This window comes from Saimiri boliviensis, chromosome 2 (genome assembly GCF_048565385.1).
Source record: "Saimiri boliviensis isolate mSaiBol1 chromosome 2, mSaiBol1.pri, whole genome shotgun sequence".
Classification (NCBI taxonomy): Eukaryota; Metazoa; Chordata; class Mammalia; order Primates; family Cebidae; genus Saimiri; species Saimiri boliviensis.
Genome location: NC_133450.1, coordinates 143,784,097 through 143,806,086, shown reverse-complemented (window position 1 = coordinate 143,806,086; position 21,990 = coordinate 143,784,097). Strand labels below are relative to the sequence as shown.

The window sequence follows — 21,990 nt, the reverse complement described above, 5'->3', positions numbered from 1 at the left end:
CGTGAGAGCAGGGAGCAGCCGGCGGCAGGAGTGCTTCTCAGGGTGAAGGGCGACAGGGGCCGTGCAGAGCCATCTCGCAACCCTGTCCAGGGCGCGCTTTATTGCTAGGAGGAGCCGCGCAAACCGTAGCAGCAGGTAGAGATCCTCGTGTCACCTTTTATCTCGGGACTTCGGAGGCACCGGTGAGCAGTTTCGATTTACTGAGCAGCATCGAAGCCTCTGAACCGCGGTAATGAGGCTGCATCTTTACCGACCCCACACCACAGACGAGGAAACCGAGGCTCCAAGAGGCCCGGGCGGACTCCTGAGCGCGCACTGCCGGGCACGTCCAGCAGGTGGGGTGGGCGCCCGGGGACGCCGCGGTTCCTTGTGTTTTTGGTCGGGTGGGGCCACCGCCGGCCGCGCCTCCCTCCAGCCTCCCCGCCCCGCCGCGGTCCCGCCCGCCCGGGAAGGCGGGTCCTGGGAGCCCCGCGCGGTCCGCGCCCACCCGAGCCGAGCGGGGCAGGCAGAGCGCGCGGCGTCGGTGCCCTTGACCATGGCAGCGGTCGCGCTCCTGCTGGGGCTGGCGCTGGCGCTGCTGGCACCGCGGGCGGCCGGCGCGGGCATGGGCGCGTGCTACGACGGCGCGGGGCGTCCGCAGCGCTGCCTGCCCGTGTTCGAGAACGCGGCGTTCGGCCGGCGCGCCCAGGCCTCGCACACGTGCGGCAACCCGCCGGAGGACTTCTGCCCCCACGTGGGCGCCGCGGGCGCGGGGGCGCAGTGCCAGCGCTGCGACGCCGCCGACCCCCAGCGCCACCACAACGCCACCTACCTCACCGACTTCCACAGCGAGGACGAAAGCACCTGGTGGCAGAGCCCGTCCATGGCCTTCGGCGTGCAGTACCCAAACTCGGTCAACATCACCCTCAACCTGGGTAAGCGCGGGCTGGGGGCGCCACCACCGCACCCCCTGTCCCCACCCCATTGGGGGCCCGAGGCTGGGGCCTGAGCTGCTGTGTGGCCCGGGGTTTCGGCGCAGGGCTGCAGGACCCAGATATGGGGTGAGGAGGGGGGTACTCAGAAATAGGAACTAGGCTGGACCCCATGGCTCACTCCTGAATTCCCAGCACTTTGGGAGGCCGAACCGGGAGGGTCGCTTGAGCCCAGGAGTTCAAAATAAAGAAAAACAGGCCGGGAGCAGTGGCTTACGTCTATAATCCCAGCACTTTGGAAAGCAGAGGTGGGCGGATCAACTGAGGGCAGGAGTTCCAGGCCAACATGGTGAAACCTGTCTCTACTAAAAATCGAAAAATTAGCCAGGTGTGGTGGTACCTACCTGTAGTCCCAGCTACTCGGGAGGATGCGGCAGGAGAATCGCTTGAACCTGGGAGGTGGAGGCTGTGGTGAGCTGAGATGGGCCCACTGCACTCCAGCCTGGACAACAGGGCTAGATTCCGTCTAAAAAGAAGAAGAAGAAGAAAAGAAAGAAAGAAAGAGAAAAGAAAAAAGAAAAAGAAAAGAAAAATAGCTGAGTGTGGTATACACCTATGGTCCCAGCTACTCAGGAGGCTGAGGCAGGAGGATCACTTGAGACTGGGAGGTCGAGGCTGCAGTGAGCTATGATAGTGCCACTGCACTCCAGCCTGGCCTACAGAGTGAGACCCTCTCTCTTAATAAAAAGAAAGAATGAAGAAAGGAAAAAAAAAAGAAAGAAAAACAGGACCTGGACCCCTTGGTAGCCAGAAGGGTAGACTGAGGGGTGCCCCGTGGGCGGGAGGGGCCGGAGTCCCTGGCAGAGCTGGGGTTCTAGGTTGCATTTACAGTCCCCTTAATGCTTTTCCATCCTAGACCGGAACTGTCGAGGAGATGACACACCAGGGGGTGGGTTGGTCACCCTCCAGGGCAGGGGCTCCTGATCTTGGATCTTCTGGTCAACTTCAGCTACTCAGTGGACCCCTGAGGCTGCCTGCAGTCCTTGGATGGTTTCTGAAAGATGGAAGCTGTGACGGTCATCACTGCACAGGCAAAGTTTAGCCCTCGGGGCAGGAGGATCGAGTGTCTTCCTGCTGCTGCGTAGCTGCTGTGGGTGGCATGCCCTCTCTGCCCTGCTCATGACTTGTGGAGGTGCGGGAGCCCTTAGATCTCCAGGAGTAAGAATCTGGAGTCTGGACCCGGCCCTGGTTCTCAGCCCCCGCCCCCACTGTAGGGAGCTGGAATGCTGTCTCCTCCCGCTAGTTCAGCCCGATTCCCATGTCCTCTGTGGCTGGGTATGCACTAAGTGTCTTCCTGCTACAGTCCCCACTGCCCTTTCGGGAGGGGCTGGTATCACTAGTTATACTCCCTTATCTTCGAGGTCAGTCTCCCGAAGCTTTGAAAACTCAAATTATTTTTATAACTCATTTTGGCTGCTAAACCTGACCTGAGGCTATTTATAAGCTATGTTTATCCTAGTGAGAATGAATATTCATTGGTTTTGCTGCTGAAATCTCATTTGAGTACAGCCTGCAGCCCCCGACCCCACTGGGGGTATTAGCACAATATATGGTATAAGGCCTGCATCAACTTTCTAAACTGAAAAGTTCTCTGGCCAGGCAGGGTGGCTCACGCCTGTAATCCAGCATTTTGGGAGGCCAAGGTGGTCGAATCATGTGAGCAAGGTTGGGAGTTTGAGACCAGCCTGACCAACATGGAGAAATCCAGTCTCTACTAAAAATACAAAATTAGCCGGGTGTGGTGGCACATGCCTGTAATCCCATCTACTTGGGAAGCTGAGGCAGGAGAATCGCTTGAACCCAGGAGGCAGAAGTTGCGGTGAGCCAAGATCATGCCATTGCACTCCAACCTGGGCAGTAAGAGCAAAACTGTCTCAAAAATGAAAGAAAAGTTCTCAATTTCCAAACACATCTGGAGCCTGGGAGTTTGGATTAGAGATGATGGGACTGTGTCCTACGCTTCAGATGAGAAAACTCAGGCTCAGAGAGGTTCTTTTGCCCAAAGGCACACAGCTGCTAAGTGACTATCTGAGCGTGGACATTCATGGACATCAGAGGTCAGAGCATAAAGTCTTTGATGTGAGTTCCACCACCTATCAACTGAGTTGGCTCCACCACAGCCTGGTGACAGTGTCCTGGGGAGGGCTGCAAAGTGACATTGGAGTGGGGTGGGGGGACTGTGAGCCCCCTCTGCAGAGCACACAGGTGCTGGCTGCCACCCCAGAAGCTCCCTTCTTCTGGGACCACGTCACTTTCTCTCGGTGTATCTGAATCACTAGGTGGGGTTTCTGGATGGGACAAAGGAGGAGGGGACAGGAAACCAGGGGGAGGGGGGAGTCTAGAGGAGTTGTCTGGATGGAGCTGGCAGGACCCCAAGGCAACAGGGAAAGAATCTGGGACAGGGTGGGGAGTCACGGGGGAGACACAGTGCTCCATGATAAAGGGTGTCACATGTGTCCTGGGAACCCAGGGGCCAAGGAAAGGACTCAGCCCAGGCACAAACAAGGTGGGAGGAAGGTGGGGGAAACAGCCAAGTTTTTGGATTGGGGGCAGTTCCTGTTTACTGAGCATCTGCTGTGTGCCAGGCCCTGTGCGGAGCTGTGGGACCTCGTTGAACTCTGCTTAGAACTTTAGAAGCAGAGTGGCTCTGATCCTTCTAAAAGCAAGGAACCCGAGAGCCTCCACACGGTCAATGCAGAGCAAAGACACGCTTGCGCGTGCGTACACACACACACACACACACGCACACACACACACTCTGCTGTGTCTTACTCTCCATGAGCATTCTTTCTGTTTTGTCACTGAAAATCAGGAATACAAGGGAGAGTCCAGAAGTGTTTGTCCAGTGAGCAAAGAATGAACAAATGAATGAATGACAGGGTCACCTCCTCTGTCCTGTGCTCTGGGCCCAGCTCAGCATTCTCTTTTGCCTGCTCTAGGAGGCAGAATAGGGTAGAAATCATGAAAAGGGGCTTTGGACTTAGTCCCAGCAGAGCCACTCACTGGGCCAGTGGCATCCCCTCTCAGCCTCGGTTTCCTCGCCTGTACCGGGCAGATGTGAGTTGCCACCTCCTGAGCAGCTGTTGGGGTTCCTGAGCCCGGGTCGGAGCCCTGGCAGTCCTCATGTGTGACCACCATGGCTGCTGAGGCGGCTTGGGGCCAAGGCTCCCCTGCGGGTGGGCCCTCCTGCGGAGATTGGGAAATGCTGGTCCTGGCCACCCTGCCTCCTCAAAGACATCCTGACCCCGGGCTCTGTTTACCCACAAGGGGCGCCGGGGGCCCAGCAGCCCCAGATCTGGCCTCTTTCTGGTTTCCTGTGACTTAGGTTTGCACCAGGCTAAGCCATGGCTTGCACAATAGCAGGGGAAGGAGAGGTCTGGAGTGGCTGGTGTCCCCGGTGGAGGCTGTCTGACAGCCTCTCCTCCTGATCCTTAGGCTTCCTCTGCTGGCTCCGTCCCCCACGGCTCCCTCTCCTTGAAGGCTCATGGGAGGGGAGAGTGGGCGGCCAGCTCTGGCCCAGGGTCTCCTGGAGGAAATGGGGTGAGGGACAGGGGAGGAGATGAAGGTCGCCTCATTCCCAGCCCCCCGTGGCTCTCAGACATCTGTTCAGATCCTCCCGTCATCTCTGAGCCGAGCCTTCCTGTCTGGGATGAAAGGCGGCAGTGGGGTCTGGCAGCCCCAGCCCACCACCAAGGCTCAGGGAGACCGCAAGGCTGAGGCCTGGGAGTTGGTGGGGGTGCGGGGGGCGTGGACAGACCATTCCAGGGCTCTCACCGTGTGCCCAGGCAGCATCCCAAACCGGCATGCTTTGTTCATGAACAGACAGTGAAACTGAGGCTCTGAGGGTGAGGTCAGTTGCTTAGGGTCACACAAGTCCATAAATGGTGGCCCCGGGACCCTCCCCCGTCTCCTGCACTTGGGAATGAAGAGTCTGGGCTAGGCTGGTCTCTGTGCTTCAAGCCTCGGTCCTGGGAGGAACAGCGTGGGCTGTGGCTTTCGGTGGGCTGGGGGGTCTCCTCCCCTCTTACACTCTTCGTGGGTCATTGAGAATCTCCTGGAACCACAGAAAGACCGGAGTCCCCAAGTGGTCGAGTCCTCCCCTCCCTCCCCCACAAGTCCGCGATGCCCCTGCACGGAGTTGATGTTTTCTTGCTTGTCTTTAGCCGTTTGCTTGGTGGTCGCCCAGCCTCGGCTCACTGGCCAGAGGAAGCAGCTGTGAATAGGACCATGTGCGGCCCCTGTCCTGGGGAGCTCGGGGCTCACCAGAAGGCAGCCTGTGCTGAGCAGAGCTGCGAATGACGATGTGTGCTCTGAGGATGCGCACCGGGGTCAGGAAGGGCCTCGCTGAGACCTGAAGGATGGTAGGAGCTGACCGAAGAGGGAAGGGTGCTCCAGGCCGAGGGGACAGCACTGGGAGGCAGAGGCAGCTCCGTGGGTTTTAGACCCCCAGGCCTGGATGGCCCGAGTGCAGACGCCGAGAAGACGCTGGGGTCTGGCCAGCCTTGGGGAAGAGCCGGGCCCCCGGGGGCTGTACGTTAGGGGACCCTGCGGCCCCCGAGGGGCCCTGGAGCCAGCTGGGTCTCTGGAGCCTTGGCTCCATTGTGTCTTCCTGCCGAGTGGGCGGCTGCGTTCGCCTTGGCCTGGGCCAGTGCTGGGGGCCAAGTCCTCCCTCCTGCTCCCTGGGGGTTCTGGCTGGAACGCTAAGCCCTGAGCAGGGCAGGGGGTCAAGGCAGCGGCTGGTTGGCCTCCATCCACCCACCCACAGAACTGCCTGCCCTCCAGGCCCCTGGGCCCAGCTGGCCTTGGCCACCTGGCTCTCTTTGGGCCTACCAGGAGGAATCCAGGAGTTGCAGGGGTAGGAAGTCCCAGAGCCCAGGAGGGGCGTAGGCAGCCTCCCGTGGCCCCCTGTCCACCTCCCACACCGCCCTTCAGCAGGACCTTGGCTGGGCGTGGCACTCTGTCTCCTCTGGCATCTTGCATGTGCTGTGGCTTCGGCCTGGCACACTTCCCCTCCCACCTGCAGCCTAACTCACGCCTCTTTCATCAATAAAACCGTCGCATGCCTGCCGACCCCTGTGCCCAGCCCTGGGGATGCCCGTCTGCCCCACTCATCTTAGCGGTGCCTCCTCTGGAAAGCCCCCGCTCCCCCTCCAAGGTCAGGCAGAGGGCCCGCCCCTGCATCCTTGCAGCCCGGACTCCTCCTTCCACCAGAGTCTGGGTGACACTGTAGGAGGGTTTGGTTTGTTTATGTCCATTCCTGTCTCTGAGCTGCCAGAAGGAATGCCTGTTTTCATAGCAGTACCTCAGCACCCAGCCTGCCTTTGCCCACCGCGCAGGGTGCTGGGTAAATGTCGGTCAGGCGAATGAATGGAAGAACAGCGAAAATGTCATTGAGGCTGGGTGAGGCTCACCTGTCATCCCAGCACTTTAGGAGACAGAGACAGGAGGGTCACTGGAACCAGAGGTTTAGGGCCAGCCTGGGCAACAAAGTGAGACTCTGTCTTTACAAAAATGAAAGGAGAAATGAACAGTTTAGCTGGGTGTGGGGGCAAGTGCCTGTAGTCCGAGCTACTTGGGAGGCTGAGATGGGAGGATCGCTGGAGCCTGGGAGTTAGAGGCTGCAGTGAGCCACAATCATAATGTTGTGCTCCAGCCCTGGCAGCAGAGCAAGACCCTGTCTCAAAAAAAAAAAAAAAAAAAAGGAAAATGTAGTTGAACACGTGCTGTAGGCCTGGGACTGTTCCGAGTGCTTCCAAGGCCTTTGCTGATTTAGCCCTGTTATTGTTATGCCCATTTAGCAAATGGGGAAACTGAGGTACTGCATTGCAGTCACTTGCCTAGTGAACCTGAGGGAGTTCAGGTATTTTGCCCAAGGCCACAGAGCCAGGAAGTGGCAGGACTGCGCTGTGGTTCCTCGCTGAGAGAGAGGGAGTGAAGAATTCAGGGACGAAGGGCCCCCAGCCTTCCAGGTGCCTCCCGTACTCCGAAGCCACAGCGTTCACAGCAGCACCGCCGTCCTCCCAGCCCAGCCCTGCCCTCCCCAGCTCTGCTTGCCCAGGCTCCAGCGGCTTGGTCTGTCTCCCCTCCCTGCAGCCCTTTGTCCCCGGGCAGGCCCTTCCTGCAGCCATGACCTTGCACAGCTCATGCCCTGGCTTTGCCTATTTGAATCATGGTGGACATCCAAGACTCCTCCTACATCTCCTGCCCTGGCTTAGTCTCCACCTGAGCCCTTGGCTGGTAATTTCAGCAGCCTCCTCAACACCGACCGCTCTGGGTGCCATGCCAGGACCCCCATGTACAAAGGCCGCAAGGACCCCCCATGCACAGCAGCATTTGCTTGCTTGCTTTTTTTTTTGAGATGGAGTCTCGCTTTGTCACCCAGGCTGGAGTGCAATGGTGCAATCTTGGCTAACTGCAGCCTCCACCTCCAAGGTTCAAATGATTCTCCTGCCTCAGCCTCCCAAGTAGCTGGGATTACAGGTTCCCACCACCACACCTATCTAATTTTTTTGTATTTTTAGTAGAGACAGGGTTTCGCTGTGTTGGCCAGACTGGTCTCAAACTCCTGATCTCAGGTGATCCGCCCTCCTTGGCCTCCCAAACTGCCGGGATGATAGGTGTGAGCCACGGCGCCTGACCCATAACAGCATTTTCACAACAGCCAAAGGTGAGGCGGCCTTAGTGTCCACCAAGGGGTGAAAGGAGCAGGAGCAAATGTGGTCCATTCATGCAGTAGAATATTACTCAACCCTGAAAAGGAAGGAGATTCTCACACAGCCCAGTATAGATGAACCCTGAGGTCATTATGCTAAGGGAAAGAAGCCAGTTGGAAAGAACAAATGCTATGACGTTCCACTTACATGAGGCAGCCCGGGATAGTCAAATCCACAGAGACAGAAGGTAGAACAGAGGTCGCCAGGAGCTGGGGGAGGGGCACTGCAGAGCGGATGCATCGTGGGGACAGAGTTCCAGTTAGGGAAGGTGAAGACGTTCTGGGGATGGATGGTGGCGAAGTTGCACAACCACGTGAGCGGCACAAATGGTTAATATGGTCAATGTCATGTCACGTTACGTGTATTTTACCACAGTAAAAGAAGGTTTGGGCAAAAGTACGTGTCGGCCCTTTGGGAAGGCAGTTTGGTGACGTGGATGAAGACCCACAAGAATATTCCTGGCCTTTGGCAAAGGAATCCTGCTTCTGGGAATTCAAATAAGGGAAGGGTCCTAATGCATGAAAATGTTCATCAAGGCATTCTTTATAGTCGGAAGAAATTGGACCCATACGGGAACAGTTAAGTAAATTGCAGGACATAAATTCACATGATGATTGGAGCCATTCAGTGCAGCAGCTGACAAAGAGTTTGTAATACGCATGGAGAGCTGAAGTCAAAATGTTGAATGAAGAAAAAGACACAAGTTGGTATATGTGGAATCATCAGATTTATATTTTAAAATCCCTAAAGAGTAGGCAAAAAAGACAGACATCAAACTGGGAAGCTGCTTGTCCTCAGGACTTACAGCGATTTTTCTTCCTTTTTCCATTTTTCTACATTTTCCCAATATTCTCTCATGAAGCTTGTTCTAATTTAAAAACTGGAGAAAACACATTTCTACAATTTTTTTTTTTAAAAGCACCCGCCTTCCTATGTTCTAAGATGTTTTTCAAAGTTCTGTTGCAGCACAGCTTGGCACCGTAACTCCCAACCCCTTAAAAGAAAGCGTGTGGAGCAAGCAGAGTCCGAATCTGGGGGCGGCCTTGTGTCCGTGTGTGTTTGGAGCAGAGGCTCCGGGCCTTGGAACCAGGTAGGGGGGCGGCCCAGATGTGCCTTCACTAACGGATGCTGTGCGTGGGCTGCTGCGGGTCGCTGTCGCAGACTCCTTGGTAAACATCTAACAGTCAGACACCTCTCAGGAGGGGAGCTTGGAGCCACTTAAAAGGTAGCTGGCAGCTAGAAGCATGATCGGAAAAAGGCAGTCACTGGGACTTCATGCAAACGAACAGCCTCACGCGATAGGAAACATCCCGGCTTCTCCACCCTTGCCAAACCAGGAGGTGAGAGAAGACAGAGCAATATCACAGAGACACGGCAGGGACTTTTTGTTACGAGAGTTAATTAGAGGCCGGGCACAGTGGCTCACGCCTGTAATCCCAGGATTTGGGGAGGCCAAGGCCGGCGGATCACTTGAGGTCAGGAGTTGGAGACCAGCCTGGCTAACATGGTGAAAGCCTGTCTTTACTGAAAAACAAAAACAAAAACAAAAATTAACCAGGCATTGTGGTGGGCACCTTCGATCCCATCCACTTGGAAGCTGAGGCAGGAGAATCGCTCGATCTCAGGAGGCAGAAGCTGCAGTGAGCCAAGACTGGGCCACTGTACTCCAGCCTGGGTGACAGAGCGAGATTCCATCTCCCCCCCACCAAAAAAAAAAAAAAAAGCTTTAATTAGAGGGGCCAAGAAAGCAGCTTAATTCCTGCTTTGTGAGGGAAATATTTCTTTCAAAGGCAACCAAAAGGCTGGGAAAGGAATGGCCCCAAGATCTTTTAAACAGCAACAACAAGAATTAAAATCTGCCGCCCTAGCCCAGACCCTCACAAGCTGCAGGGCTAATGAGGCTTCTGGGTGATTGAGACAGCTGTGATCCTATCAGGAAAGCCGAGCCAAGATGTCATCCTCAACTGGTAGCTGGCGGTGACACTGCTTGGGAGTATTTGGCTTCCCTCACTTCCAGGCCGCCCAATATGCTGTTCCCTCCGCCTAGAATGCTGTTCCTTCTGCTCTGCTCACCTGTCTGGCTCCCATGCACCCCTGCTCATCCCACCAGCTTATTGGATCACATGCTCCAAGCTTACCTGTCACCACTGCCCCTCCTCCCTCTCCATGCTCCTGCCAGCCTGAACTACAGGCTCTACCTCGAGGTGGCCCCTCTCTGCTGACATCCTGCCTGGTGTGGAATGTACCTTCTCTTCACTTTCCCTGGCAAATGGCTGCTCATCCTTGGGACCATAGGTTTGGGTGCCTTGTTGGTGCTCCCACAGCCTCCCTGGGCTGCTCTGTCCTGTTCTGTAAAGACCTGCCTGTCTCGGCTGGGCGTGGTGGCTCACTCCTCTAATCCCAGCAGTTTGGGAGGCCGAGGCGGGCGGATCACCTGAGGTCAGGAGTTCGAGACCAGCCTGGCCAACATGGTGAAATCCCATCTCTACAAAAAATACAAAAATTAGCCAGGCTTGGTGGCACACACCTGTAATCCCAGCTACTTAGGAGGCTGAGGCAGGAGAATGGCTTGAACCCAGGAGACAGAGGTTGTAGTGAGCCGAGATTGCTCCACTGCACTCCAGCCTGGACAACAGAGCTAGACTCTGTCTCTATCTCAAATAAAAAGAAAAACAAAACAAAAAACAAAAAAATGAAAAACCAGGACCTTCCCCTCTCTCCCTACCTGTAACCTCCCCTTGGAGCAGGTGCCGTGAATCCTTATAGCGCATAGGAGGTGCTCAGTAAGTGCTTGCCAGATGAACGAGTAGACCCGAGGCAGGATCTGGACCTTCAAGGACTTTATAATCCGGTGAGAGAGTGGCGACAGTAGGCAGGCCTGACAGGATGGATCACACGGCCCCTAGTGTGTCTGCCAGGCGTGATCCCTGGGTGAGTCTCTGTTGAACAATAGCCAGCATTTAGTGAGCACCTTGCCAAGTGCTTCACCTGCACTGTCTGGCTGAGACCCCCAAACGTGTCGTGTACTGGTGAGGAATCAGGCTCAGGGAGAAGGACTTGCCTGGTGTCATGATGTTTCTCTCTGACCGCAGGCCCCCCAAAGCCACTGCTGAAAACCAGGGTACCCTCCTCCTCAGAGGTCTGTGGGGCCCCAGAGAGAAGGGGCTGCCTAGGAAGCGGGTGGAGGGGGTGCTGGTGCCCTTGGAGGCCCCACCCACCCCTCCCAGTCTTCACCTGGCCGAACCAGCAGCTGGGCACAGCAGAGCCAACCCCCACCACCCAAGCCAAACAGCAGGAGCGCCAAGCTGTGTCCTCTCCAACCAGCTGGAACATAAAGCCCATCAAGAATGACACCGGGACAGTCATAAAATCAAGCCGGCCCACATCCGGCACTGACCAGGCAGAATGAGCTCAGAATGAAGAGGCTTGCTTTGGGAAAATGGAAACAAAACAAAGCCCTTTAATTGGAGCCATCTGGGGAGCAGTGGCCTGGGGAGTGGGGCGGGAGGGGCCGGGGTGGAAAGCTGAGCAGGGAATGCATGGGTGAGGCTGCCCTGCCCACTTCGGGCATTAGAACCAGGCGGGGAAGCTGCTCCCAGCTGTGGGGGAGTCACACACAGCAGGGTCCCTGAGCTCCATGTGGCCACCCACTGTTCCTGTTCTTCCTCTCCCATCCCAGCTCTTGGCATTTCTGGGTGTGGGGACTCCCTATGAGGAGCTGGGGACTCCCCATGGCCATGATGCCAGACACGACCCTGGCTAAACCAGGGTTGGGCTCCTCACAGCCCTCCCAACTTGGCACTAAGTCTAAGCCCCAAATAGGAATTAAGATTGCCAAGTCTAAAAGAGCCAAAAGATAGCTAAGTTATTCTCTAACCTGGGGAGAACAAACAGTTTTCCTTGGATTGATTATTGCCTAGGACTTTGTGTTAAGAAGGATTCTGAGGTACGCTCTGAGCTGAGACATGACTACGTTTGCAAAGAGAGGTGGCCGGGCATTCCAGACCATTGCAATAAATCAGGGGACAGATGAGGGGCTGAGAGAATGACAGGGAGCAGGGCAAACACAAGGAATATTCCAGAGAATGAGCTAGTGATCTGGTGAATGCTGAGGTCACTGGCTGAGGATGGAGATGATTCACCAGCTTCTTGTTTTGGTGAATAGAGAGGCCAGGGGAAGAAGGAGGATGCCTTTATTTATTTATTTTTATTTTTATTTTGAGATGGAACTTTGCTCTGTCACCCAGGCTGGAGTGCAGTGGCACAATCTTGGCTCACTGCAACCTCTGCCTTCCAGTTTCAAGCGATTCTCCTGCCTCAGCCTCCCGAGTAGCTGGTATTACAGGCGGCTCCCACCATGCCCAGCTAATTTTTGTTATTTTTAGTAGGGATGGGGTTTCACCATGTTGGCCATGCTGGTCTTGAACTCCTGACCTTGTGATCTGCTTGCGTTGGCCTCCCAAAGTGCTGGGATTACAGGCATGAGCCACCTCACCCAGCCAACCTTGATTATTATTTTTCCCCCCAAATATGTGTAACACAAAAATTTTTGATATACACCCAGAAGTGGAAATGCTGGATCATATGGCATTTCTATTTTCAGTTTTATTGGGTTTTTTTCCCCCAAATGGACCTGGCTTGCTTTCAATTCATTTTAACCTTTAAGCTTTTGTAAGAGTCATCAACCAGGTGAGGAGGGTAGGTCCTACTTCCCAACACTTCCGGCATACACTCAAATTGTAGGTTCTTGCTTGGAGTAAGGCAGGCTCTTCCCTGCCTACAAGGTTATTCTGGAGTCGCAAACATTTTCTCTCCATGCTTTTTCCTGTATCCCTCTATTCAATCTCGGCTGCCACAGAAAGCAGAAAGCAGTCAGAGAGAAAGCACGGGGCGCGGTTTCTGCAGGCGCAATGGAAACCTTAGCAGACAGCCACTGCTCCAGGCTGTCAAATGATGCGTTGTTTTTAGTTTTCTCAGGAACCGCCAGTTTTCCGTAATGGCTGCACCAGTTCACATTCCCACCAAGTGAGCACGAGGATTCGTTTCTCCACCTCCTTCCCAACCCTTGTTATTCTCTGTTTTTTTTGATGATAGCCATCCTAATGGATGTGAGGTCCAATTATACACATAGATAACTGTGTAGGGAAAATGTCTCAAACAGTGTTTTTCCTCTGCTCTCAGACCACAACCGTCATCAACACAGAAGACTTCTAGGACCAAATGCGTGGCTTTCCTCCGCCACGTAACAAGCAGCTGTAGCAGCCGGGTGTCCTCTAATTCAGTTCCAACACAATCTACTCAGAGGTAGCATCCCATCCCCCGGGTTGAGGGCTCAGTCCCCAAGACTGTCTTCCGCCACACACCCCAGTCGCAAGTCCGGACCTCAGAAACTTTGGACTGACTCGTGGCAACTTCCCATGACCCCCTCCTGGGGTTCAGTCAATTTGCTGGAGCAGCTCACAGACTCAGGGTAACACATTGACCGGTTTAGTGTCAAGAACATTGCAAAGGACACAGATGAAGAGAGGGGCAGGGTGAGGAACGGTGAAGGGGCGGTGGCTTCCATGCCCTTCCTGGATGAAACCTTTCAGGAACCACCCCGTGTTCAGCCATCCAGAAGCTCCCGACCCTTGTCCTTGGGTTTGTATGGAAGCTTCATGCATCAGCATTGCTTCCCCTGGGTGTAGGGTGGGATCCTGTCTTTGAGGGTCTTGAGACCCACAGGCAGAAATGGGGGAGAACTTCAGAGCTAAGAGAGGACAGGAGAGGGCAGAAGCCTGCCGCTGAGGCTCAATACCCCCAAAATTCTCACAAAATACCATAAGGAGGCTTTGGGGGTCATGAGCCAGGAGCTGTGGATGAAAACACATATATATGTATTTTTGTTGTTGTTAGAGACAAGGTCTCGCTATGTTGCCCAGGCTGGTCTGGAACCCCTGGGCTCAAGTGATCCCACCTCGGCCTCCCAAAGTGCTGGGATTACAGGTGTGAGCCACCACACCTGGCCTGAAAACTGGTATCTATTATAACACCACAATAACATACATAGTATATCTAACAGCTTTAGGAGCTATAATTCACATACCATACAACTTACCCATTTCAAGTATACAATCCAGGGGTTTTTAGTATATACACAGAGCTGTGCACTCATCACCGCAATCAATTTAGAATATCTTTCTTTGGGGGGTGCAGAGACAGGGTCTCACTCTGTTGCCCAGGCTGGAGTGCAGTGGCACGATCACAGCTCACTGCAGCCCCTACCTCCTGGGCTCAAGCCATCCTCCCACCTCAGCCTCTCAAGTAGCTGGGATTACATATGTAAGCCACCACACCCAGCTAAGTTTTTTGTTTCTTCTTCTTTCTTCTTTCTTCTTTCTTCTTCTTCCTTTTTTTAAGAGACAGGATCTCGATATATTACCCAGGCTGGTCTCAAACTCCTGGGCTCAAGCGATCCTCCAGCCTCAGCCTCCCAAAGTGCTGGGATGGCACATGTGAGCCACTGGCCCTGGCTGGCAACACCTTTATTACCCTGTACCTATTAGCAGTCACTTTCTGTTCCTCCCCAGTCCCCATCCTGAACCCCTATCCTTCGACAACCACCTGTCTCCTTCCTATCTCTGTGGATTTGCCTGTTCTGGACATTGACGGGGAATCTCATCATATGTGGTCTTTGGTGATTAGCTCCTGTCACTTAGCAGAACGTTCTCGTGGTTCATTCTTGTGGTTGCGTGTGTCAACACTTCGCTGCTGCTTGTAGCCCAATCCTATTCCATCAGGTAATTGGCCGCGTTTTATTGATTCACTTCTCAGTTGGTGGGCGCCAGAGTTGCTTCCATGCTTTGGCGGTTACAGGCATGCTGCCATGGACATCCATGTCCACGTTTTGTGCGGATGTGTGTTAAATGTTTGCATTTCTCTTGATATGTGCTGAGGAGTGGAATTGCTGGGTCCTGTGATCACCGTGTGTCTAACATCCTGAGGAACTGCTAGGCTGTTTTCCAAAGTGGCCGCCCCATTTTATATTCCCATTGGCAGTGTATGCGGGTTCTAATCCCGCCACCTCCTCACCAATGCTTGTTATTATCTATGTTGATTCCAGCCAGCTGAGTGGGTGTGTAGAGAATCTCATTATGGTTTTGACTTGCATTTCCCTGCTGTCCAATGATATGGAGTATTTTTTCTTGTGTTTCTTGGCCATTCATATATCCACTTAGGAGAAATATCTATTCAAAACCTTTGCTGTTTTGGTTTTTCTTTTTTGAGACAGAGTGTCGCTCTGTTGCCCAGGCTGGAGTGCAGTGGTGTGATCATGGCTCACTGCAGCCTAAACCTCCTGGCCTCAATCAATCCTCCCACCTCAGCCTCCCAAGTAGTTTGGAGGACAGGTGACCATGCTTGGCTCATTTTTTTTTATTTTTGTAGAGATGGGCTTTTACCACATTGCCCGGGCTGATGGTGAACTCCTGGGCTCAGGCAACCTACTCCCCCTTTGCCCGTTTTTAATTGGGTTGTTTGTCTTTTAATTATTGAGTTGTAAGAATGCTTTATGGCCGGGCGCCGTGGCTCACGCCTGTAATCCCAGCACTTTGGGAGGCCGAGGCGGGTGGATCACGAGGTCAGGAGATTGAGACCATCCTGGTCAACGTGGTGAAACCCCGTCTCTACTAAAAATACAAAAAATTAGCTGGGCATGGTGGCGCGTGCCTGTAATCCCAGCTACTCGGGAGGCTGAGGCAGGAGAATTGCCTGAACCCAGGAGGTGGAGGTTGCGGTGAGCCGAGATCGCGCCATTGCACTCCAGCCTGGGTAACGAGCGAAACTCCGTCTCAAAAAAAAAAAAAAAAAAAAAAAAAAAGAATGCTTTATATATTCTGGATAAGTCCCTTATCAGATACATGATTTGCAACTATTTTCTCCCACTCTGTGGGTTGCCTTTTCATTTCCTCAGTGGCATTCTTTGAAGGACAGAAGCTCTGATTAAGTCCAGCTTATGTGTTTTATCTTTTGTCACATGTGCTTTTGGTGTCATTTCTAAGGAGGCTCTTCTAATGCAAAGTCCGAAAGATTTACTCGTTTTCTGGAGCGCAGTGGTGCTGATCTCGGCTCACTGAAACCTCCACCTCCCAGACTCAAATGATTCTCCTGCCTTCAGCCTCCCAAGTAGCTGGGATTACAGGCACCCACCACCATGCCTGGCTAATTTTTGTATTTTTAGTAGAGACAGGATTTCACCATGTTGGTCAGGCTGGTCTCGAACTCCCAACCTCAGGTAATCCACCCGCCTTGGCCTCCCAAAGTGCTGGAATTACAGGCATGACCACCGTGCCCAGGTTTTACCTAGAGCCAAGATGTTTCCCCAGAGGACAAAAGTGGCTTGTCCTCGGCACCTAAGGAAGATGGTGGCGGCAGCAGGCAGCCTCCTGGGGGCCTCTGGGACCAGGTTATGGAAGGTTCAGGGAAGAGAAAGCCGTCCTTGGGGAGGGAACCGGGCATGTTCTGTGCTGCTCCAGGGAGTGAGAGGCTGCTGCCAGCGGCAGACACGCAGGAGGGGCTCCCTGTGTGGGCCGTTCTTCCCTTCCTTCATTTGTTCCTGCACCAACACTCAGTGAATCCCTGCCAGGAATCAGGCACATAGCTAGGCACTGGGGTGGCAGAGATTACAGGTGACACACCAGTGCTGGCAGTAAGGAACTCTGTCCAGCGTGGGGAGCCCAACGCTGAGCAGGTAACTCTGCAGAGGCTAGCTATGGGGCACGTTGCCGGAGACCCCCTCCTCTGGCTTCGGGGGATGTCAGGGCTGTAGGATTAGGGCTTAAGGTTGAGTTGGGCTTCTGAGAGGAGGGGGTATGTGGATGGAGTCCTAAACTTGGGGGATGGGGGGAGATGGTGGCATTTCAAGCAGTGGGCAATTGCCTTTTTAAATTCAGGCTGTACTTCCTTCTTATTGTTGAAAGCATACCCGCCCTCAGCGTAGAAGCCAGATACTTCCCAGCTCGAACCGTGAAAGGCGACAGTTCTCCCACACCTGCACCCTAGCCCCCCTCCACCCCGCGCTGTCTGAGCTGCTTCTGCTCCCGGATGCTTTTTATCGGGGTGTTTTATCTCCCATCCCTGTGCTCACTGCCGCGTCGGGGTTTTCCTCTTCTTAGGCATTGCCTGTCGACATCCCATGAGGGAAGAGGGGGAATTAGGAACCCCCTTCCCTCTACCACAGCCATCCTTCCTACCCAGCCTCCCAGGGTAGGTGAGTCATCGGGACGGAGCCAGGCCGACTGTTGTGGGTGCTTCTAGGGTGGAGCGGAGGGCAGGCAGGTGCCTAAAGCCTGTAGATCCCCAATCTGGGTGTCGGGGGCAGGCCTGGGAGTGGGGCTAAAGCCCAGGGAAGGGAGAAGACACAGAGTTCAGGGAGCAAGCAGAGGGCTCAGGAAGGGGCCGAGGCAGGCAATAGAGAGGAGAGTGGGTGCAGGCCCTGGGACACGCGGCTTCCGAGGTGGTGGGCATGATCGCAGGCCCAGGAGACGAGGCGAGGCAGGGGCCTCCTGCCGTGGCCACAGGGGGCTGTGGGTGACGTAACTTTGCAAGTGCAGTGTCTTCTGTGGAGTGGCCCAGAGAAGCTGAGTTGGGAGATGAGGCTGTGGGGCAGTGATTTAGACTTCTCGTGGGAAATTTGGAACAGGAGGAAGATAGAAACTTGGAGGAATAAGGGGTCCAGGGAGGATTTCATTAGGATTACGAGGTCTGTAGTCATTGCCAGGGATGAGGCTGAAGGCACAGTGGAAGGATCGGCTTTGTTGGGGTATAGTAAAAGAAATAACTTTCTAATGGTAGAGCAGGCTTTCTCAGAATGTGGCAATATCCCTTTGCTGGAGATATTTGAGCGAAAAGAGCTGGCTGCCTGTCAGGGTGTTACAACAGAGATTCCTGTGCAGGACGGCGAGGTGACCCAGAAAAGGGACAGCAAATACTTGGAAAGCATGTGGCATTGTCCATTCCAGTGCCCCACCAGGCATTAGGAATGGATGGTGGCATGCTCTGTCCAGAACTCCAGACAGCTTCCAACTAGTGCATGCGATGCAGCTGTCTGCTCCGCCGGACCGGGATTCCATTTCTCCCTCCCCTTCCGTGAAAACGAGCCCTCATCTTCCTGGCTGCAGGGAAGGCTTACGAGATCACCTACGTGAGGCTGAAGTTCCACACCAGTCGCCCCGAGAGCTTCGCCATCTATAAGCGCAGCCGAGCCGACGGCCCATGGGAGCCCTACCAGTTCTACAGCGCCTCGTGCCAGAAGACCTACAGCCGGCCCGAGGGCCAGTACCTGCGCCCCGGTGAGGACGAGCGTGTGGCCTTCTGCACCTCCGAGTTCAGCGACATCTCCCCGCTGAGTGGGGGCAACGTGGCCTTCTCCACCCTGGAGGGCCGGCCCAGCGCCTACAACTTCGAAGAGAGCCCTAGGCTGCAGGTCAGAGAGGAGGCGTTGCGGGGTCGGGACGGGGCTGGGATTGGGTCACAGCAGTAGGAAGGTCTGGTGTGCCAGGACACGGGGTGAGGAGCCTGCAGAACCCCATGGTTTTACTTTTGTTTTGAGACTGAGTCTTGCTCTGCTGTCCAGGCTGGAGTGCAGTGGCGCGATCTCGGTTCACTGAAACCTCCGCCTCCTGGGTTCAAGCGATTCTGCCTCAGCCTCCCAAGTAACTGGGATTACAGGTGCCCGCCACCACGCCTGGCTAATTGTTTTTTGTATTTTTAGTAGAGACGGGGGTTTCACCACGTTGGCCAGGCTGGTCTTGAACTCCTGACTTTCCATGATCCACCAGCCTCGGCCTCCCAAAGTGCTGGGATTACAGGCGTGAGCCACTGCACTCGGCCACAAAGCCCATGGTGTTCAAGCTTTCTGCCTCAGAAGCCTTTGCCACACCTGAGTCTTGCGGATGCTGCTAATGAACCAGGTGGGAGAAGGGCCGCTCAGCGGACCACAGCTGTCCCTTCTCTGGCCTCCTAGGGAGCCCTGTGGCTCCTGGGAGGACTGCCAACCCACCCAGCCCCTTCCTTATGTGGGCGTGGAAGCTGAGGCCTGGAGGGGGATGGCATTTTCCAGGGGCACAGATGAGGCAGTGGAGGGTCCCAGGCCAGCACCTGAGTGTCCAGGCTTCCGACTGGTATTCTTTCTGGAACTTTCTGCTGCCGGGACTCTCTTTCTCCTCCTGTGAGTTAATAACAGGGCCTGCCTGTGTGTCTCCAACGGCTCCTATGAAAATGGAAAAACATAACAGGAACATGGGCTTTGGGGTCAGAGTCCTGGGTTCTCCCCTGTAAGGCCACGTCAGCCAGCAGCACTTTCTCCGATGACGGACAACGCCTCTAACTGCACTGTCCCGTAGGGTGCCAGCAGCCACCATGAAATGTGGCCAGCACAGCTGAGGAACTGGATTTTATATTGAATTTTTTTAGATAGCCACATGTGGCCAGTGGGGGCCCCTTTGGAGAGGCCGCTGTGGGGTCGCGGGAATGCACACACCCTGACCAGTGCGGCACTTGGCACAGAGAGTATGCCCACCCATACTGTGGAGATTCTCGTGCACGACAGCTCCCGTCCCTGTTGTCGCGGTAGAGAGGGCGGCAGGCCTGTGGCCACGTCGCTCTGTTCAGGGCCCTCCAGTTCCGCCCACGTGGGTCCGCCCAGGTGTGGGACCTGCTGGTATCCGCACCCATCTGTGTCCACAGCTGTTCATCTACATGCAGGTGTGTTGGGTGGCTCTCTAGTCCACAGGTCCCCAACCCCTGGCTGCAGATGGGTCCTTGTCCATGGCCTGTCAGGACCCAAGTCACACGGTAGGTGGTGAGCCTCAGACAGGCAGGTGAGCATTCCCGCCTGAGCTCTGCCTCCTGTCAGATCAGCCACAGCTGCGTTAGATTCTCCTAAAAGCAACCGGGTGCACGCTCCACGTGAGAATCTATAACACCTGATGGTCTGAGGTGGATCAGTTTCATTCCCAAACCACCACTTACCCCATTTGTGGGAAAATTGTCTTCCACGAAACCCATCCCTGGTGCTGAAAGGGTTGGAGACCGCTGCTCATTTCCCTGGGTTCAGACCCAAGAGCTGTCTGAGCCCAGGGAACCTGCCCTCTCCTCCCCTCCAGACTTCCAGAGTGTCTCCTTTGCCCATCTGGGATAACAAGGGAACCGGGGTTAGAATCCTGTTTCCAGAGGGGACACTGAGACCCAAAAAGAAGTTGTGTCCCGCTGGTGATAGGTGGCACAAAAACACGTGGAGTCGTCGTCTCAGAGTTCCCAGGACCACCCTTGGGTTTAGTGATTCGCTATAAGGACCCATGGAACTCAGAAGAGCTGCGAGGCTCAGAGCTGCGATGTTTTGCAATGAAAGGCTACGGGGATACTTTCATGTCCCCAGGATCCAGGGCAAAGGGCCCGGCCCCTCTTTGGACGAGCTGAATCCTTTATCACACAGAACCACATCTCCAGACATCCAGACCCTGCTCATCACACTAAAAATGTACATATGTCGTCATGATTGTTTAAAATTACAGTTTCTTCTCCACCGGGCTCCAGAGCTCTGTAGATTAGAACACATCAGCCGAGGCCAGGGGCGGTGGTTCACCCCTGTAATCCCAGCAAGGTCGAGGTCGGGAGTTTGAGACCAGCCTGACCAACATGGAGAAACCCCCGTCTCTACTAAAAACACAAAATTAGTCAGGCATGATGGTGGGTGCCTGTAATCCCAGCTACTCCGGAGGCTGAGGCAGGAGAATCGCTTGAACCCAGGAGGTGGAGGTTGCGGTGAGCTGAGATCGCATCATTGCACTCCAGCCCGGGCAGCAACAGCAAAACTCCCTCTCGAAAGAAAGTAAGAAAGAGAGGAAGAGAGAGATAGAGGGAGGGAGGGAGCGTCAGCTGAGGGCTGATGAGGACAGGTGGGGAGGGCCAGCCCGCTCCCACCTGCTCTGTGTGGCCGCCACTCTGGGGAGACCCTTGGCTGTTGGAGGTTTTCTGTCTGTTACCTCATGTGTTCTGTACGCTGTCCCTGATGGAGAGATGACCTTTTGAGAAATGTCTTCCCTGCTGCTTCTGAACAGAAACCAGCAGAGAAAGACAAAGAGGCAAGTCTGCCTTTTCTCCTCATGCTCCCTCTGGTCACATTTAGGGGGCAGGTGCTTTCTCAAAGGACATGGAGCGTGGAAGGAAGGATGTGGCTGCTGGGTCTTGGGTCCCTCTGACCCCCATGGAGGGGCCTAGGACTTTGGAGGGGAAGGCCGACCCGGCTGTGGCGGAGTCAGACCACCAGAGTTGAATGGTCGCCTGAGCACCCCTTGGACATAGGGCCCGAGCTTTCCACCTCCTGCTTCTCCTTAATGCCACGGCCTGGGTCCTGGGATCCATCTGAAATCAACTCCAGCACACACTCGTAGCTTAAGCTGGAGCCGTTACAGGTTGCAAGATTCCAGCGCCTGGGTTCAGCCCTAAAATGACTTTTTCAGACAGTTTCACTCTGTCACCCAGACTGGAGTGCAGTGGTGCGATCTCGGCTCACTGCAACCTCTGCCTCCCAGGTTCAAGCGATTCTCGTCCCTCAGCCTCCCAAGTAGCTGGGATTACAGGTGAGCATCACCACACCGGCTAATTGTATTTTCGGTAGAGACAGGGTTTCGCCATGTTGCCCAGGCTGGTCTCAAGTGGTCCTCCTGCCTCAGCCTCCCAAAGTCCTGGGCTTACAAGCGTGAGTCACCGCACCGGCCCTAAAATGACCTTTAAGGCATCAAGGTGCGCCCCCTGCAATTTAGCCTAAGGCTTCTCTCTCCCAGCGTCCATCCTCTGTCTCAGAGATTTTGATTGACCCTGTTCCCTTACGACCATTGTCCTTGCAGACTGATGGCTCGGGTCCTAGGCCAGAAAGCAGAGGTGGGAGACCTTGAGCAGATCATTGCCATCTTGGGGTCCCACAGGGATGTGTGAGGGCGTTAGAGTAGACACAGGAAGGCAGATCAGCCTAGTGGTTAAAGCTGGGACCCTGGGATCAGATGGACCAGAATCCCGGCTCTCCCATGCGCTGGCTGTGCAACTTGGAACGGAATGCTGAGCCTCAGTCTCCTCATCTGTAAATGGGGGTAATAACAATGTCTGCTGCAGGGTGACTGTGAGCCTGAGCCCTAACCACACAATACGCGTCAGCTGCTGCCGTACCCCGCAGCTCTGATGACCATTGGTTTGAGTTCTCCAGGTGACGCTTTTTTCTGGAGAAGGAAGAGTTGCAATGCCTTCAGCTCTGGACTACGGTGCTTCCTCCG

At 54.8% G+C, this 21,990-nt stretch overlaps 1 protein-coding gene across 2 annotated transcripts in view; it reads left to right on the top strand.

Annotated features, from left to right (window-relative positions):
* Positions 1 to 452: 452 nt before the first annotated feature.
* The window catches only part of LAMC3 (laminin subunit gamma 3), a 79,361-nt gene continuing 57,823 nt past the window's right edge, over positions 453 to 21,990 (top strand). For both annotated transcript variants that reach the window (XM_039461527.2, XM_074394614.1), the window contains exons 1-2: positions 453 to 914; positions 17,842 to 18,146. In XM_039461527.2, coding sequence (XP_039317461.2) covers positions 536 to 914; positions 17,842 to 18,146 — 684 coding nt within the window. In that variant the 5' untranslated portion in view covers positions 453 to 535. The remainder of the gene's footprint in view (positions 915 to 17,841; positions 18,147 to 21,990) is intronic.